The sequence below is a fragment of the Danio aesculapii genome, chromosome 2, assembly GCF_903798145.1.
Source record: "Danio aesculapii chromosome 2, fDanAes4.1, whole genome shotgun sequence".
Classification (NCBI taxonomy): domain Eukaryota; kingdom Metazoa; phylum Chordata; class Actinopteri; order Cypriniformes; family Danionidae; genus Danio; species Danio aesculapii.
In genome coordinates, this window is record NC_079436.1 from 52,349,888 (window position 1) to 52,372,195 (window position 22,308).

Here is a 22,308-nt window from a genome sequence, read left to right on the forward strand (position 1 = left end):
TAACCCAAACCGAACAATATGTTTAACTTAAGTGGCATTTTAGTGAAATGGACTATATAGAGCATGTTTGCTGAATTTGAATTGAAAGACCGTATTAAAAAAACAACACTAGAAAGAGAATAATTTGATAAATAGACAAAACACCAAACAAACTAAACGGTGGATCGAACAATACCATAACATACAGAGTGATTGATCGAATGATAAAATGACAGAGAGAACAATGTCTATATCATAATGATAGGACAACTTATAAATATATTGAATGGTAGATCGAATGATAGATATGAATAAGATAATAGATAGAAAAATAGAAATACAGAACAATATAAAGAATAATAAAATGACAGAAACATTCTATATACTGTTGATTCTATATAATGCTAGAATAGAACCATATACAGACCAGAATGATAGGTCGAGCGATGGATGGATAGAATGAACAAATTATTGATAGAATGAAAGAACTATTGGCAGAAAAATAGATAGAACAATAGAAATATGGATGGATATATAGAATGATAAATAATAGAGTGATAGATAGATAGGCAGACGGACAGATAGATAGATAAATGAAAAAAATATGAAGACAGAGTGACAGAACGATAGAGAAGAGAACAATAAAACGATAGAACGAGACAGACGGACGGACGGACAGACGGATGGATGGATGGATAGAATGCACTATATAGAATTATAGATAAAAAGAGTGATAGATGGTAAGAATGATAGATAGAACAATAGATAAAATGATACATAGATAAATAAAACAACATAGAAAGAGCGACAGAATGATAGAGCAAGAGAACTATAAAAAGATGGATGGATAAACAGACAGACAGACAGACGAACGACGGATGGATGGATGGATGGATGGCAAGGGTAGATAGATAGATCTACTCAATATTGATTTGAGTACTGAAATAAAAGATAGATAGAACGATAGATAGATAGAACGATAGACAGGCAGACAGACAGACAGACAGACAGACAGACAGACAGACAGACAGACAGACAGACAGACAGACAGACAGACAGACAGACAGACAGACAGACAGACAGACAGACAGATAGATAGATAGATAGATAGATAGATAGATAGATAGATAGATAGATAGATAGATAGATAGATAGATAGATAGATAGATAGATAGATAGATAGATAGATAGATATATTCCTGACCACTAGAGGTGCTTTTAATACATGGCGCACACACGCACAGAGCTGTCATATGTACACACTTCATACAGGGCTGATCCACACACTGTGACCCACATACACTCTCAAATCCAGCCATTTCCAACAGATGGCCTGGAAAACGAGGAGAGATGCAGGGGTCTTATCTGGATTAGCCCACTCTAGTGTGTGTGTGAGTGCGTGTGTGTGTGCGCGTTTGCTCATATTGAGTTGTCAGGCTTAAAACCTGCTTCCCAGTAAATACATAACAAAACAGAGAATCAGGCACATCAGATCAGAACACACACATCTCTTCTCTGAAAGACACACACATGAAAACAGACCATACTAAAGCTTTGTTAAATATGCTTGAGAAAAACACACACCATACAGACACAGATCATCATCCAGCTCGAAAATCCGATTGGATGAGCCACAATCAATGCTACTGCAAAATAAAATGCATACACACACATCATAAAAGTTACTACTATATACAGAAATTCATTCATTTTCTTTTCGACTTATTCCCTTTATTAGTCAGCGGTCGCCACAGCGGAATGAACCGCCAACTTATCCAGCGTATGTTTTACGCAGCAGATGCCCTTTCAGCTGCAACCCATCACTGGGAAACACCCATACGCACTCATTCACACACATTCAGTACACTACGGCACCTGGACGAAACCCACGCCAACATGGGGAGAGCATGCAAACTCCACACAAAAATGCCAACTGACCCAGCTTGAACCAGTAACCTTCCTGCTGTAAGGCGATCGTGCTACCCACTGCGCCACCATGACGCCCCATAAAGATATTGAATATAGTTAATACTTTAAATTATTATTGTTAACATATGTATCATCATATACAATATTGGCGTCTTTTATCACATCATTATAAAAGTTTTATAAATACCTATTTACTATTGCACTACTTATAAATACACTCATCGGCCACTTTATTAGGTACACCTTATTAGTACTGGGTTGGACCCCCTTTTGCCTTCAGAACTGCCTTAATCCTTCGTGGCATTAATTTAACAAGGTACTGGAAATATTCCTCAGAGATTTTGCTCCACTATTGACATGATAGCATCACGCAGTTGCTGCAGTGTCGTCGGCTGCACATCCATGATGCAATTCTTCCACCACATCCCAAATGTGCTCTATTGGATTGAAATATGGTGATTGTGGAGGCCATTTGAGTACAGTACACTCATTGAGTACGTTTACATGGACATCAGTAATTGAATTATTTGCCTTAATCTGAATAAAACAATAATACGATGAAGGTGTTTACATGAGTTGCTTTTTGAATGTTCCTTTCATGATCCCGCTTTACATGATGTATATAATATATTATATATAATTGGATTAACGTCATTGCGTCACAGCGCTATCCACATTTCCTCCAGAGTTTTAAGTAATTTTGAGTGTTTCATTTTTAATTTGTCGACTTTAACCACAGTTTGGCACTTTCACTTTCATTCTGGAACATTTCATACATGCCCCCATGACAAATGAGATACTGGGTGCAACATTGAACTGCTGGAAGAGCGTTGTTTTAATGGAATTTGATACCGTATGGGAAAAAACCTCAGAATTTCATGATGCAGGTGTCTTTGGTCCTTCACTGACTCGGTAGGTGCAGAGAATAGTGTCATACAGCCGTGTGTGTATAGACTATTCAGTCGCATAATGTGGCAAAAGTCCTACATGATGGTAGTAGTTTCATTGCGATTTTTACATGTCTGCGCTTCAATAATGCGACTAAAGTCAGCATACTCCACATGTCTTAATTCGATTTCTGTTTAGTTCGATTATGACCTTAATCGGATTAAATTAATCAAAAATCTGTTTACATGGTCAACTCTTAATCAGAGTATGATCTTAATCGTATTAAAATCGAATTATTGGTGTCCATGTAAACGTACTCATTGTCATGTTCAAGAAACAAGTCTGAGATAAATATGGTGCATTATCCTGCTGGAAATAGCCATCAGTAGATGGTACACTGTGGTCATAAAGGGATGGACATGGTCAGCAACAATACTCAGGTAGGCAAGTGTGCCAAGAAAATATCCCCCACACCATTAAACCACCATCACCAGCCTGAACCATTGATACAAGGCAGGATGGATCCATGCTTTCATGTTGTTGACGGCAAATTCTGACCCGACCATCTGAATGTTGCAGCAGAAATCGAGACTAATCAGTCCATGCAACGTTTCTCCAATCTTCTATTGTCAAATTTTGCTGAGCCATCGTGAATTGTAGCCTCAGTTTCCTGTTCTTAGCTGACAGGAGTGGAACCCGGTGTGGTCTTCTGCTGCTGTAGTCCATCTGCCTCAAGGTTGGACGTGTTGTGTGTTCAGAAATGCTCTTCTGCAGACCTCAGTTGTAACAAGTGGTTATTTGAGTTACTGTTGCCTTTTAATCAGCTGGAACCAGTCTGGCCATTCTCCTCTGACCTCTGGCATCAACAAGGCATTTGCGCCCACAGAACGGCCGCTCACTAGATATTTTCTCTTTTTCAGACCATTCTCTGTAAACCCTAGAGATGGTTGTGCATGAAAATGTCAGTAGATCAGCAGTTTCTGAAATACTCAGACCAGTCCATCTGGCAACAACAACCATCCCACGATCTAAGCCACTAAAAATCCCCTTTCTTCCCCATTCTGATGCTCGGTTTGAACTGCAGCAGATCGTCTTGACCATGTCTACATGCATAAATGCATTGAGTTGCTGCCATGTAATCGGCTGTTTAGAAATTTGCGTTAAAGACCAGTTGGACAGGTGTACCTAATAAAGTGGCCGGTGAGTGTACTTTTATTATTATTAAATGTAGAACAAAATGCTTTCATATACTAAATATATTTAAACAGAAATCTTCTATTTTACTAGTCATAATACATCACAATATTACTCCTTGTACTACATTTTTTATAATAATTAGCTTATGTTCAATTTTGCAGCACCTAAAATCGAATGCTTGGACATCTGTGCTTAAGAAACGAAGGTTAGAGATTTTTACTACATGCAAAATCCCCACTAAAGCCTTGATGGTGTGGTTTCAGCTTGATCATCCCTGCAATTAATGCTCTGCCCATCTACTCCCATCACCAACCTGCCAACCAGACCCCATAATTCCCCAGACGAGGACACCTCATACTGTAAAGCTGATTACACAGAGATCCCGCTGATCTGTAATGAAAGCAGCACATCAGTCACTCACCTGCTTCTGCATCTCGATGTTCAGCCCGTAAGACATTTCATAATACTGTGGAGAAAAAAAGAGAAACAAGGGCAGTTCAATTACTGCGCATAAATCACAATTACATCCGGCCAAATGACAGAAACGCTCTACATGTGTTACCAGGGGCCAGAAATGACCCATATTCACAGTCAAGGACCCGACAGTCGTTTCTCTTTCACATTCATTCATTCGTGTCTGTGTGTTTGGCAGATGCCTTCATTTATGATGCATTAATGATTTCAGTGTTTGCTGCATCAGTTGAGAATAAATTCAATAACTGACAGATTGCAGACAGATGATAGATAGACAGACGGACGGACGGACAGATGGATGGATAGAACAATCAATAAAACTATAGACAGAATGATAGAACAATAGATGGATGGATGGAACGATAGATAAAATAATGGATGGATGGCTGGATGGAACGATAAATAGAACAATCAATAAAACTATAGAATGATGGATGGATGGTTGCATAGAACAATAGAATGATTGAAAGAATGATAGATAAAATGACGGATGGATGGGTGGAACAATAAATAGAACAATCAATAAGACGATAGAATGATAGAATGGATGAATGGATGGATGGATAGAAGGAATGACAGAACGATAGATAAAACAATAGATAAAATAATGGATGGATGGATGGATGGATGGAACAATAAATAGAACAATCAATAAGATGATAGATAGAATGATGGATGGATGGATGGAATGACAGAACAATAGATAAAACAATAGATAAAATAATGGATGGATGGATGGATGGATGGTTGGAACAATAAATAGAACAATCGATAAGACGAGATAAAATGATAGAATGATGGATGGATGGATGGATGGATGGATGGATAGAATGATGGATGAATGGAATGACAGAACGATAGATAAAACAATAGATGGATGGATTGATGGATGGATGGATGGTTGGAACAATAAATAGAACAATCAATAAGACGATAGATAGAATGATGGATGGATGGATGGATGGATGGATGGAATGACAGAACGATAGATAAAACAATAGATAAAATAATAGATGGATGGATGGTTGGAACAATAAATAGAACAACCAATAAGACAAGATAGAATGATGGATGGATGGATGGATGGATGGATGGATGGATGGATGGATGGAATGATAGAATGATTGATAGAATGATAGATAAAACGATGAATGGATGGATGGAACAATTAATAAAACAATCAAAAAAACAATGGAGAGAATGATAGAACAATAGAACTGTGGACGGATGAATAGAATAATAGAATGATAGATAGAACAATAGATAAAATAATGGATGGATGGATGGATGGTTGGAACAATAAATAGAACAATCAATAAGACGAGATAGAATGATGAATGGATGGATGGATGGATGGATGTATGGATGGATGGATGGAACGATAGAATGATGGATAGAATGATAGATAAAACAATGAATGGATGGATGGATGGAACAATTAATAAAACAATCAATAAAACAATGGAGAGAATGATAGAACAATAGAACTATGGATGGATGAATAGAACAATAGAATGATAGATAGAACAATAGATAAAATAATGGATAGATGGATGGATAGAATGATGGATGGATGGATGGAATGATAGAATGATAGAATGATAGATAGAACAATAGATAAAATAATGGATGGATGGATGGATAGAATGATGGATGGATGGATGGAATGATAGAATGATAGATAAAACAATAGATAAAATAATGGATGGAAAGATGGAATGATGGATGGATGAAAAATGACAGACGGACGGACAGACAGACAGATAGATAGAAAAGTGTTATGTTAAAGTCCCCATAAACCGAAAGCTGCGACTGTTTTTTTGTTTTAGTTTTGTGATGCAGTTCCTAGAGAAACGGAATATTAAATGAGCAAACAGTGGGTGTGGCTTGTTTTTTTCTGCTGTGAGCTGATTGGATGTATTAAAGTAGGCATTTCATTCAGAAAGATCAGGAAATGGGTTTGGGGAGAGTCAGTACAACCATACTCCATCTATAGACATCCATCTACAGTATATATCTATCCATCCATTTTACTGACGCCTTCACCCTACCCCAACCCTCACAGTACTGTAACTGTTGAACAGTGTCAAACATGATGCTATATTGATGTGAGTATCCGCAGCTGTATCCATTCTAGACTTTACCATGGTTATGGGTTCCTAACATTCTTCAAAATGTCTTCTTTAATGTTCAAAAAACTCTAACTGGATTTAAACAAGTCAAGGGAGAATGAATGAAGACAGAATCCTTTTAAGAATAATAGTAATAATAAAATAAATAAATCAACCACTTCGACTTCCCTCTTACCATGATATAATGTCTGTGCATCTCTGTTTTCTCACTCGCCAGCTTCTCGCATTCCAGCTTCAGACTGAAAGACAGAAAACATCATAAGAAATCAAGCGTCTCCTCTTCATACTGCTCTCAGGTCAGTTCAATATCAACAAACTCCACATCCCATAATTGCTTTTCAACTGCGTTTGACTCTTGAAGCCGATCACGCTTTACAATGTTGAGATGTTTACCGCTCTAAAGAGGGACATTCAGTAGCTTTTCTAATTGCTCCTGATGAGACTATGTGGATTAGGCTAACGGGATAGCAGGCTAATAATCAGCATCGGCTAATACAGGCCTTTTCCAGCCGCTGGAGTGATTTTAGAGCATTACACTTTGATAATCTCATCAGCTTTACACAGGTGAACTGCAGATCATCTATATCACAGCGTAATTCAACATGATCTATGGGCAATTATGAAAAACGGAGTAAACAGCAGTCAAAACGGGCAGGGATATTAGCTTGTTGTGGGAGCATGTCTTTTGGAGATGTATTGGTCAGATTTACATGTGTAAAACAAGTGTAAAACCCTGTTCTGATTTATAATTGCCATCCATCTATCCATCCATCTATCCATATATCCTACAATTCATCCATCCAACACTATCCATCCATACCTTTATCTTTATATTCATATATATATATCCATCCATCCATCCATCTATATATCTATCCATTTATCTAAAAAATAAATCAATCTATATATCCATCTATATCTATATACATATATATATATATATATATATCCATCCATCTATATATCCATCCATCCCTCTATACATCCATCCATCTTTATATCCGTCTGTCACCTATATTTGCATTTATCTATAAATCCATCCATCCACTTATATTTAAATCCATCCATCCATCTATTTATCTATATATCCATCCATCCATCCGTCCATCTATATATCCATCCATTTATCTTTAAATCCATCCATCCATAAATCCATCCATCCATCTATAGATCCATCCATTTATATATCCATCCATTTATCTTTAAATCCATCCATCTTTCCATCCATCTACCTATCCATTCATCTATCCATCTATCTATATACCCATCCATTCATCCATCTATATATCATCCATCCATTCTTTTATCATTAAATCCATCCATCCATTCATCTATATATCCATATACCCATCCATACGTACATCTATAAATCCAACTATCCATCCATCTATACATCCATCCATCCATCAATCTATATATCCATCCATTTAACTATAAATCCATCCATCTATATACCCATCCATCATCCATCCGTCAGTCTATATATCCATCCATTTATCTTTAAATCCATCCATCCATCAATCTATATATCCATCCTTCCACCCATTTATCTATCTATCCATCTATATATCGATCCTTTCGTCCATTTATATATCCATCCATTTATCTTTGAATATATCCATCTATATAACCATCCATCCATTTATCTATATATCAATCCATCTTTATATTCATCTGTCACCTATATATATATATATATATCCATCCATCCATCCCTCTATATATCTGTCCATCTATATTTCCATTTATCTATAAATCCATCCATTCAACCATCCATCTATTTATATTTAAATCCATCCGTCCATCCATATATTTATCTATAGATCCATCCATCCATCTTTAGATCCATCCATCCATCTATATATCCATTTTTCCATCCATCTATATATCCATCCATCCATCCATCCATCTATATATTATCCATACATCCATCCATCCGTCCATCTATATATCCATCCATTTATCTTTAAATCCATCCATCTATATATCCATCTTTCCATCCATCTATCTATCCATTCATCAATCCATCCATCTGTCCGTCCATCTATATATCTATCTATTTATATTTGAATCCATCCATCTATATACCCATTCATTCATCCATCTATATATCATCCATCCATCCATAAATCCATCCATCCGTCCATTTATATATCCATTCTTTTATCTTTAAATCCATCCACCCATCCATTCATCTATATATCCATCCATCCATCTATATACCCATCCATCCGTACATCTATAAATACATCTATCCATCCATCAATCTATATAGCCATCCATTTATCTTTAAATCCATCCATCCATCCATCCATCTATATACCCATCCATCCGTCAATCTATATATCCATCCATTTATCTTTAAATCCATCCATCCATCTATATATCGATCCTTTCATCTATATCATATATATCAATCCATCCGTCAATCTATATATCCATCCATTTATCTTTAAATCCATCCATCCATCTACATAGCCATCCTTCCTTCCATCTATATATCGATCCTTTCATCTATATCATATATATATCAATCCATCCATCCGTCAATCTATATATCCATCCATTTATCTTTAAATCCATCAATCCATCCATCTATATATCCATCCATTCGTCCGTCCATCTATATATCCATCCATTTATCTTTAAATCCATCCATCCATCTATATATCCATCCTTCCATCCATCTATATATCAATCCTTTCATCTATATCATATATATCAATCCATCCATCAATCTATACATCCATCCATTTATCTTTAAATCCATCCATCCATCCATCTATATATACATCCATCCATCCGTCCATGTATATATCCATTAATCTATGAATTCATTGATACAATCATCTATATATTGATCCATTTATCTTTAAATCCATCCATCCATCTTTATATCAATCCCTCCATACATCTATATATTCATCCATTTATCTTTAAATCTATCCATCCATCCATCTATCTATATACCCACCCATTTATCTTTAAATCCATCCATCCAACTATATATCCATCTATTTATCTTTATATCTATCCATCCATCTATATATCCATCCATCTATCCTTCTATTTATCTATATATTCATTTATCCATCCATCCATCCATCCATCTATATATCCATCCATCCATCTATATACCCATCCATCCGTACATCTATAAATACATCTATCCATCCATCTATATATCAATCCATCCGTCAATCTATATATCCATCCATTTATCTTTAAATCCATCCATCATCCATCCATCCATCCATCCATCTATATACCCATCTATCCGTCAATCTATATATCCATCCATTTATCTTTAAATCCATCCATCATCCATCCATCCATCCATCCATCCATCCATCTATATACCCATCTATCCGTCAATCTATATATCCATCCATTTATCTTTAAATCCATCCATCCATCTATATATCCATCCATCTATATATCGATCCTTTCATCTATATCATATATATCAATCCATCCGTCAATCTATATATCCATCCATTTATCTTTAAATCCATCCATCCATCTATATAGCCATCCTTCCTTCCATCTATATATCGATCCCTTCATCTATATCATATATATATATCAATCCATCCATCCGTCAATCTATATATCCATCCATTCGTCCGTCTATCTATACAAGAAACATTTGGTCTGTGTGTTTTTTTTTTTTGCATGATTAGCACATCCATATACCATGGAATTCATCTAGAATGATACAATTTTATGGTAAATAATATCCCCAAAATAGTGCTAAAAATACTAGAGAGACGGTGGTGCTTTGGTTTGTTTTGAGCCCACATCTGCAGTATTTGTGTGGATGTTGTATTGAATCCTCCTGAATGTAAGAAGTTAACTTGATGTACCTGTGATACTGAGCCTGGAACAGCTGGAACTCCTCTTTTATGTGATCCAGAGTCTCCAGAACGGTGAATTTCATGCCGGCGTGACCTGACACCAGCGGAGCCTGAAACACACACCAGCAAAACACACCATTCATTACTGATTCTACATTATAACGGGATTACCTTATTAATATCTCTGTATGGACTAATCAATATCAGAGGACAATATAAACACAGACAATGAAAACATGAAATGAATGTTAAATGTATGAATGTTGAATGTACAGTTTATTCTGATTTAATATTGTTTATTTGTATTTTTTTTTAATTATTATTATTATTATTATTTTCTTTTTTTTTCTACTATTTACTGTACTTACTATGTTTGTTTTTACATTTATATTTATGTTATTTTTTATGTAAACTTTATAAGTGCTTTGGCAATACATTTGTATCATTTGCCATGCCAATAAAGCAATTATTGAATTAATATGAATTGAATTGACAGACAATAAAATGTGCAAGTTTCATGGCATTTCTCACTATTATTTTATTTTATTATTTAAATTTTATTATTTAAAAAATACTATTACTGTGCCTTTATTTATTAAAATTTAATAAAAAATTTATTTATTTATTCATTTAATCTTTTAAAAATAAATTGTATTTATTTATAAAATAAACAAATTAACTAAAATGTTAAAATAAATTTTATAAATTAAAATGTAATTTAGAAAAAATTTTATTTAAATAAAATAAAATATTTTGTTTTCCTGAGAAAGCCAGCAAATAATGTGGTTTAGACATGCATTTATTGCATTCTTTTTTATTCCTTTAGTCCTTTTGTATTCATGAAATAACATAAAAAAACAATAAAAGAATAAAATAAAAAATAAAACATTTAGTTTTTCTGAGAAAGCCAGCAAATAATGCTGTTTAGAAATGCATTTTTTTGCATTCTTTTTTATTCCTTTTGCATTCATAAAATAAAAAATAAAAATAAATAAAACAATAAAAAATCTTTTAAAAATAAGTAAATTAAAAAATAAATAATAACAATCATAATAAATAAATAATTATAAAATAAAATATTAAATTAAATAAAAAAATTAAATAAAATAAAAAATACATTTAAACAAAAGAAAATAAAAAAATAAAATAAAAAAATAAAAAAGTAAATAATAAACAATGAATAAAATAAAATAAAAATAAATGAATAAATAAAATAAAATAAGATAAATAAAAAAACATAAAATAAAATAAAAAACTAAATATAAATCAAATTAAATAAAAAAAATTATTATATAATATATATATTAATTTTATATATATTAATTTATATATATATATATATATATATATATATATATATATATATATATATATATATATATATATATATATATATATATATATATATATATATATATATATATATATAATAAAACACAAATAAATAAATAAAATAAAAATACATTTTGCAAAACATCTTTCATGATTACCACCATGGAATTCATATTATATTATTATGACATGCTATGGTAAAAAACATGGCAAATTCTTCTATAACATGACATTAACACTGAACCACAGGCAGAAATTCAGTGAGACACAGTGGCACTTTTTTGAATTACTGTAACGGCCTCTTCACTGGCCTTCCCAAAAAGACAGTCAGACAGTTGCAGCTCATCCAGAACGCTGCGGCCAGGATTCTGACAAGAAGCAGACAATCAGAGCACATCACACCTGTCCTCAGGTCTTTACACTGACTCCCAGTTACATTCAGAATAGATTTTAAAGTATTATTACTGGTCTATAAATCACTAAATGGCCTGGGACCTCAATACATTTACATTTAATTTAGTCATTTAGCAGACGCTTTTATTCAAAGCGACTTACAAATGAGGACAAGGAAGCAAATTTACACAACTATAAGAGCAGCAGTGAACAAGTGCTATAGACAAGTTTCAGGTGTGTAAAAGTCTAAGAAGCAAAGCAATTTTTTTTTTTTTTTTTTTGAGAGAGAGAGAGAGAGAGAGAGAGAGAGAGAGAGAGAGAGAGAGAGAGAGAGAGAGAGAGAGAGAGAGAGAGAGCACAGTTAGTGGTATAGCCAGAGAGGCAATTGCAGATTAGGAAGGAAAGTGGAGACTAAACAGTTGCGTTTTTAGTCGTTTCTTGAAGACAGCAAGTGACTCTGCTGTTCTGATGTAGTTAGGGAGTTCATTCCACCAACTGGGCAGATTGAATGTGAGAGTTCGGGAAAGTGATTTCTTCCCTCTTTGGGATGGAACAACGAGGCGACGTTTATTCACAGAACGCAAGTTTCTGGAGGGCACATAAATCTGCAGAAGTGAGAGCAGATAAGAAGGAGCACAGCTAGAGGTCACTTTGTAAGCAAACATCAGAGCTTTGAATTTGATGCGAGCAGCAACTGGCAGCCAGTGCAAACGGGTGAGTAGCGGAGTGACATGTGCTCTTTTGGGTTCATCAAAGACCACTCGTGCTGCTGCGTTCTGAAGCAGCTGAAGAGGTTTGATAGAACTAGCTGGTAGCCCGGCTAGCAGAGAGTTGCAATAGTCCAGTTTGGAGAGGACAAGAGCTTGAACAATGAGTTGAGCAGTATGTTCAGATAGGAAGGGTCGGACCTTTCTGATGTTGTAGAGTGCGAATCTGCAAGATCGAGCAGTTCTAGAAATGTGGTCAGAGAAGTTCAGTTGGTCATCAATCGTTACTCCAAGGCTTTTTACCATTTTGGATGCAGTGATGGTTGCTCCGTCCATCTGGATTGAAAAGTTATGGTGAAGAGTCGGGATTAATTAATACATTACAGATATGCTCACTGAATACAAACAGATCATCCAGATCTTTAGGATCAAATAAACTAGAAATTCCAAGAGTTCAGTCAAAGCAGGGTGAATCAGCCTTCAGCTACTAACAGCGCCCCCTACTGCTGGAATCAGCTTCCAGAAATGATCAGATGTGCTCCAACATTAGGCACATTCAAATCAAGACTGAAAACACATCTGTTTAGCTGTGCCTTTACTGAATGAGCACTGTGCTACATCCCACAGATCACACTATTATGTCTTTCTCTTCTTTTTCATTCATCTAAAACCTGTTTAACACATTTTAATCTGTTTTTAATACTTTGTTGTTTTTAATACTTTGTTGTTCTTGTTTTTCATTCCTGTTTATGTAAAGCACTTTGAATTACCATTATAGAAATAAATTTGTCTTGCCTTTTTACAGACTTCACAGCAAATGAACAGTTAAATGTTGGTGCGGCATTACAATGTCAAGTAGTTCACTGAAGAAATGTGTGTGTGTGTGTGTGTGAGTGTGTGTGTGTGTGTGTGAGTGTGTGTGTGTGTGTGTGAGTGTGTGTGTGTGTGTGTGTGTGTGTGTGTGTGTGTGTGTGTGTGTGTGTGTGTGTGTGTGTGTGTGTGTGTGTGTTAACCAAAAGAAAGCAGGTGTGATGAACATTTGTTGTTGCAGGATGTTAAATTGGCCACAGCAAACTGAAATTCTACACTCAAGTAAACGGTTACATAGAAATATATTAATAAACAGTTGCTTAAATGACTAAAATTTCGGTTTGATTTGATGATTTTATTAATGGAAAATTATCAAAACTGCACAACGAAACAAAACCCAGAACTATGGCTGCACAATATCGAAAAAAAAAAATCCCATTGCAATATTTTTTTCTCTGCAATATGTATTACAATCTATTAGGGGTGGGCGATATGACCTAAAATTAATATCACGGTATTTTTCATCTTTTGAACGGTGACGGTATAATATCATGGTATTACTTTCAATAGCAAAATAATATACATCTCAAGGAAGAACGGACAAAAGAAAGTCTCACTTCTATCACTCTTTAAAAGTTTTGGTTTGGGTCATTGTAAATGCTCAGTCTCGTTATGAGCTGATCTTCATTTCTCTGTGTTGGTGGAATAAAGCAGGCAAGTCAGCCGCACCAATTTATGAGCAGACAGAGCAGGATTCTCATGATGACCACCGGCGCAATAACGCTCTTTGTTATAAGCCGTAGTTTCAGTGTAAACTTAGTAAAGGTGAGTTTCTTTGGCGATGATGTGTACAGTGTTAGATTTTATATTTAGCGGACAGTTGCGCTGAACACGCGGTGAATGCAACGCATCGCGATTCGGGCACCTTCTCCGAAAACACTCGATTGATCTCAGCTGGCGGATCAACATTTACCTCATGTCATGATCGCTGCCATCTGCGCCATTATTATTATTATTATAACTTTAGGTGAGGTTTGCAAACCTGTGCACTTTTCACTCTTCAGCCATTTGCATTTCCTGCAGTAACAAAAGCTCCCTGTTATCTGACAGCGGGAAGCGTTGAGTGATTGACAGCTAATATGAACCAATACAGCAGCAGGGTAGAGCGATTCAGCAAGTTTTTAGAGAAAATCAAATCAGATTGCACTACAACCATTATATTCAGACACACAAATGCCCCCAAATATATTATGAGGGCGCATAGATTACATTTCGGGCGCTCATGCGACCAAAATGGTTGCAATTTCGAGCCCTGTAGTGTAAGGACAGGTATTCAGACCACAACTGAACGTTTTGAAATTGAATGCCTTATTATTTAGAATTAGCTATTATTGATGTAAATGCAGCTGTTCAAGGCGCATAATTGATTTATTACGGTATTGACGGTATTAGAAAATCCATGTCGTGGCGCAATGTCACACCGGTGATGACTATGACCCCGGTGTACCGCCCACCCCTACAATATATATAATATAGTTTGCTCGTGCAACAACTGGGCGGGGCTTAAGTTTCGTATCCATGTCACGCCGAAACTGCTAAAGACTCGTTATGAAGACGATTCATTTGAAGCACTATGAATCGACTCTTTTATAGATGAATCAACAGTTTTAAACACTGTCCACTTTCAGATTAAAGCCTTAGCTGGATATTTCTCTCCACTTAGAGCTGTGTTACACACTACATGGCAGGTCATTCTCAAAAACCCATAATAGGGCCTCTTTAACGCTACCTTAATGTACAAGTAGCTAAAACTCATTCAGCGGCGGGAACCAGCGAATATGCAACAACTTTAATCATAAGGTAAACACAAAACAAAAGTTTCCATATGGAGCTCCTTCACGGGACACCACACTTGTAAACCCTCACTCCAACTGGCTTGCTGCTCTCCGCGCCACCCACACGTGTCACCGCTGCCAAGCCGACCAATCACAGAGCTTGAGCTACGGGTCGTCGCAATGTGTAGTAACATTTTTAAGAGGTGCGCGAGTATGAAACCGGGCGATGGCTGTGTCGGACCATACTGGTGCTCTCGACACAGAAGTGTAATCAGCCTCAACAGAGCGTGATCACGTGACTCCACACACGGTAGGCAAAATAACTTTAAAAAAATCAACCAGGGAAAATGGGCGTCATGGTGACGCAGTGGGGAGCAGCTGGAAGGGCATCCACTGTGTAAAACATATGCTGGATAAGTTGGCGATTCATTCCACTGTGGCAACCCCTGATTAATAAAGGGACTAAACTGAAAAGAAAATTAATGAATGAATGAACGACCTGGGAAAATTTGATCAATTAAAGCATCTGAATGTCGATTTTGCTTATTTTTCGAATAATCGCCAAGCCCTACACACACACACACACACACACACACACAAACACACACACATATATATATATATATATATATATATATATATATATATATATAAAATAAAAATAAAAATCACACACAAACACACACACACACACACATATATATATATATAAAATTAAAAAAAAAAAATCACACACAAACACACACACACACACACACACACACATATATATATATATATATATATATATATATAAAATAAAAAAAAATCACACACAAACACACACACACACACACACACACACACACACACACACACACACACATATATATATATATATATATAAAATAAAAAAAATCACACACAAACACACACACACACACACACACACACACACACACACACACACACACACACACACACACACACACACACACACACACACACACACACACAGAGTGTACACAGGGTCTTTAGTGAGTGAGTACAGACACTAGTGTGCTCCTGACATTAACAATAAACTCTTTGTTTTATCAGAAACAGGAGACTGCAGACACATATTCAATGTTGACCTTCACATGACCTGTAGCTAAAGAGCAGAGCAGAGCAGCAGATCAAAACACAACACTATCAACACACTCACTATCAACACACTCTTCTGCTAGACAGGAGCATGCTGAAGGCACTTACAATAACAGTTCATCTACAAGACAGAGCCAGCAAACAATGGTAATAAAAAAAAAATATATATATATATATATATATACACCAAAATATAATAAAGTAATGTTTTGTAGTCTTGAGAATAATGTTTTATTCCATTTGCATTTTTATAAATTGATAAAATAAAATAAAATAAACGCAATACCAGCAAATTATTTAGCAATATAAACTCAAAAAAAATGCTGGGTTGTTGTAACCCAACATTGGACTAAATCTGGACAAAACAAACTGTTGGGTTAAAGAAACTCTCATTTAAAATTTCATTTAAAAGATTAACCCAACATTGGGTTTTTCCATTTTTGACCCAACAACAACCAGCATTTTGTAGAGCAGGGCTGACCAACCGTGCTCCTGAAGATCTACCTTCCTGCAGACATCAGTTGCAACCCATATCAAACACACCTGCCTGTAATTATCCAGTGCTGTTCAGGTCTTAATTAATTAGTTCAGGTGTGTTTGATCAGGGTTGGAGCTGAACTCTGCAGAAAGGTAGATCACTAGGAAGAGACTTGAGGACCCCAGGGCCAGCATGTCCATAGAGCCATAGAGGCAACTTAGGCGCCTAGAGCGGCAGAATAGTGAGGGCAGCATCTGCGACACCAAATTATGCTTTATGGCTTTTTAAAAATTAAATTAAATTAAAATTAAATTAAATATTAAAACATTTAAAATAAAATAAAAAAAATACAAAAATTAAAAATTAAATAAAAAGAAAATATAAGAAATATAAAATATAAAAACGAAAGACAATATGTATATATAAAAACAATATATAAGACAATAAAATAAAATAAAAAAAACTTCCTAAAAAAATTTAATAAAATAATAAAATTAAATATTAAATAAAATATTAAAGTAAAATAAAATAAAAATACAACAAAATAAAAGTGAAATGAAAAAATAAAATATAAAATAAAATAAAAAACATTTTAATAAAAAAAATTAAATAATATTCAATTCAATTCAATTCAATTCAATTCACCTTTATTTGTATAGCGCTTATACAATGTAGATTGTGTCAAAGCAGCTTCATATAAAAGGTCACAGTAAATAGGAACAGTGTAGTTCAGTTTGTAGTGTTTAAGTTCAGTTCAGTTGAGCTCAGTTCAGTGTGGTTTAATAATCACTACTGAGAGTCCAAATATTGAAGAGCAAATCCAACGATGCGCAGCTCTACAGATCCTGAACCATGCAAGCCAGTGGCGACAGCGGAGAGGGAAAAAAAACTTCACTAAAGGCGGAAGTGAAGAAAAAAAAACCTTGAGAGAAACCAGGCTCAGTTGGGCACGACCATTTTAATTTCTCCGCTGGCCAAACGTCTTGTGCAGAGCTGCAGTCTCAGTGGCGGAGGCTGGAAGCTGGCCTCAGCGAAGACTCGTCTGTCTCTGGAGCGTCATAGGAAACAGTCTCATGTTCTCCACTCTTCCATGACCATCGCAGTAGTTGTTCAGGATTCGGCCAGGTCCAGGATATGGAAACCTTGGGATCATCTCGTCGTTGGTCTTGGATCGAATCAGTGACTCTGCATAGTCTGAGGGCCTCGGGAAGAGTATCCCCAGGTGGAAATGGAGAATAAAGAAAATAATTAGCGTAGCTGATGTTCACAGTGTATATCAACAAGATGCATAACCTGTGTGGAAGCCCCCTAAGTGGTGCACTAAGTGTATGCTTTACTGAACAGATAGGTCTTTAATCTAGTTTTGAATTGGGAGAGTGTGTCTGAGCCTCGGACGTTATCAGGAAGGCTATTCCAGAGTTTAGGAGCTATAAATGAGAAGGCTCGACCTCCTTTACTCGACTTTGCTATTCTAGGTACTACCAGAAGTCCTGAGTTTTGAGATCTTAAAGAGCGAGTTGGATTGTAGCGAGACAGAAGATTGGTTAGATAAGCAGGAGCTAGATTATTTAGAGCTTTATATGTAAGAAGCAATATTTTAAATTCAATACGAAACTTAACAGGCAGCCAGTGTAAGGAGGATAAAATTGGGGTGATGTGATCAAATTTTCTAGACCTGGTTAGAACTCTGGCAGCTGCATTTTGTACTAATTGAAGTTTGTTAATAGAGGATGCTGGGCAGCCAGCAAACAGAGCATTACAGTAGTCCAGCCTAGAAGTCATAAAAGCATCGACTAGCTTTTCTGCATCTGAGATGGATAGCATACTTCGTAACTTAGCAATATTTCTCAGATGAAAGAAAGCAGTTTTTGTGACATGGGAAATATGATTTTTAAAAGTTAAATTGCTGTCTAATATGACACCCAGATCTTTTATAGTAGAACTAACGCTAACTTTGTATCCCTCTAATTGTAGATCGAGTTGTGAGATCTGCTGTGTACAGGATTTAGGCCCAATAAGTAATAATTCTGTTTTGTCTGAGTTTAAGAGAAGATAATTGTTGGTCATCCAGTCTTTAACATCTTTAATACAATAATAAAATAAAATAAAAAGTAAATAAATAAAATAAAAAATAAAATAAAATATAAAATATATAAAAGAAAAAAGAAAATAAAAAGAAAATTTTAAAAGAATAATAAAATTAAGTTAAAATTAAATTAAATTAAATTAAAACAATAATAAATAAAAAATTTATAAAAATAAAAAATACATAAAATAAAATTTATGTAAAAAATATATTTAAAAAATATGTATTTTTTAAAATAATAAAATAACAATATAATAAAAAAAATTAAAAAGTAATAAAAATAAATAAATAAAATAAAATGAAATTTTAATTAAAATATTGAGCAAATAATTTTGCAATATGAACTGTAAAAACAATATGTTGGATTGATGGAGTCAAATATGGAGTGCCATTTAAGTTTAATTGAAAAAAAAAAAAACTATTTAATTACCGTATTAACGCAACCAAACATTTGTTTTAGATTATACCTTTCACATTAAATTGGCCGGCAAATTATGCTCTACGGCCTTTAAAAAACTCAAATAAATGATCCTGCATCAATTTCCCTTTTGCGTTACGATAACATTGTTTGTTACAGAGTGCAGCAAATCAGACGACACCACTTTCACATTCAATTAAAACACAATTCAACTGATAACACCCAAATGATTGCACTGCAGCCTAAATGACCCAAATCAATGATGCACAGTAGCATATACAGAGAGTGTGTGCTGGAAAACATGCAGATACACACAGCTGTGTGTGTGAAACAACAGGGTGTTTGTGCAGAGAGAGCGAGTGCAGCGTGACAGAGCCATGAATTGTCTCACACACACACACCCTGAAAGAACGCAGTCATCTATCTCACACTGTTTACTGTGCAGGCCACTTTCAGAGCAGAGATACACACACACACACACACACACACAGAGGAGGAGGAGGAAAATCGCAGAGCCGTGAATAACTGTAGGCTGCTGAAATATTCAGCACATGTGGCACAAAATACAAGAGCAGCAACAGCCGTGTGTGTGTGTGTGCGTGTGTGTGTGTGTGTGTGCGTGCAAAACACACATCAACCTGCTGTGCTCTCAATCGATGCTTCCTGTGTGCATTCCTGCTATTGGCAAAAACAGAGCTGTTTGGGAGGAAAACACACACACGCACACGTGCACACACACACATCTGCTGGGAGAGATGGTCTCATTCCAGAAGACTGCATTCATACTGTACACGAGCTCTGATGAGCAGCTTGTTAAAGCCTCTGTACACAATACTGCTCTGATGAGAACTGACACCACGCACCGCCACCTCACACACACACACACACACAGTACACAAGAACACATGCACACATTCATTTATACACACACACATACACATGTACATATATACAAACACACACAACACAAACACACACATTTATTTATTTATACACACACATACACACACACACACACGCACACACTTATATATACAAACACACACACTCACACACACACACATTTATATATATACAAACACACACATGCCAACGCACATGCATACATAAACACATTCATACATAAACAGACACACACACACACACAGTGCACACATTCATTTATATACACACACATACATAAACACACACACACACTCATTAACAGACACATGCTGCGCACACACACACACACACAAACATTTATATATCCAAACACACATTCTAACGCACATACGCATATATAAATACATTCATACATAAACAAACACACGCATACATTCACACATACATGCATACATAAACAGACACACTCTCACTCACATACACACACACACTGCACATATACACACACACACACACACACACACACATATACATATATATATATATATATATATATATATATATATATATATATATATATATATACAGTATATTTACACAAACACAGACAGTACACAAGAGCATGCACACATTCATTCTGTATATACAAACACACACACACACACACACACACACACACACACACACACACACACACACACACACACTGTGCACAAGAAAACATGCACATATTCATATATACAAACACAATCACACCCACATACATATATACAAACAAACACGCACACATACACGCACACATAAATAAACAGACACACACATGCATACATATACACACTGTACACAAGATCACATGCACACATACATTCATCTATATATACACACACACATATTCACACACACGCACACGCACGCACGCACACACACGCGCACACACACACACGCACACACACACACGCACACACACACACAAGCACACTTGCAATGTCAGACACAGACACACACACACCATACTAACCCACCCATGCATACATAAACAGACACATACACATGTATAGTGGTTATTTGAGTTACTGTTGCCTTTCAATCAGCTGGAACCAGTCTGGCCATTCTCCTCTGACCTCTGGCATCAACAAGGCATTTTGCTCCCACAGACCTGCCGCTCACTGGATATTTCCTCTTTTTCAGACCATTCTTTGTAAACCCTAGAGATGGTTGTGCATGAAAATCCCAGTAGATCAGCAGTTTCTGAAATACTCAGACCAGCCCGCTCTGGCACCAACAACCATACCACGATCTAAACCACTTAAATCCCCTTTCTTCCTCATTCTGATGCTCAGTTTAAACTGCAGCAGATCGTCTTGATCATGTCTACATGCCTAACTGCATTAAGTTGTTACCATGTGATTGGCTGATTAGAAATTTGTGCTAACAAGCACTTGGACAGGTGTACCTAATAAAGTGGCCGGTAAGTGTATTATTTATTATGCAATATAGAATTTCATATTCTTTTAAAAGTCTCTGTATAGATAAACAAAAGTTGTCAGGCAGAGATTAAGCTCCACTAATGCGAATCGAACGTGTAAATAAAGCCATGAATCATGGGAAACTGCTAATGAACAGATATTATTCAGTGTGTGTTGCACTCCGCAGTCTTTGCAAGGGTTTCCTCAGAGGATGCAGATGCACTTTATTCTGTTGATCTTTTAAGTGCTGTATTAAACTTTTAGCTCTGTTGGGAGCCTAACGCCTGCATTACACACTGCTATTGAACTGATCTTCAACT

General features: G+C 35.7%; 1 protein-coding gene across 2 annotated transcripts in view; it reads right to left on the reverse strand.

The window, feature by feature from the left end:
- Positions 1-22,308, reverse strand: part of tle2c (TLE family member 2, transcriptional corepressor c) — a 55,804-nt gene that overhangs the window by 22,687 nt on the left and 10,809 nt on the right. For both annotated transcript variants that reach the window (XM_056445666.1, XM_056445665.1), the window contains exons 2-4: positions 10,466-10,566; positions 6,775-6,838; positions 4,415-4,459 (exon numbers count right to left, since the gene is read on the reverse strand). In XM_056445666.1, the coding sequence (XP_056301641.1) occupies positions 4,415-4,459; positions 6,775-6,838; positions 10,466-10,566 (210 nt within the window). The remainder of the gene's footprint in view (positions 1-4,414; positions 4,460-6,774; positions 6,839-10,465; positions 10,567-22,308) is intronic.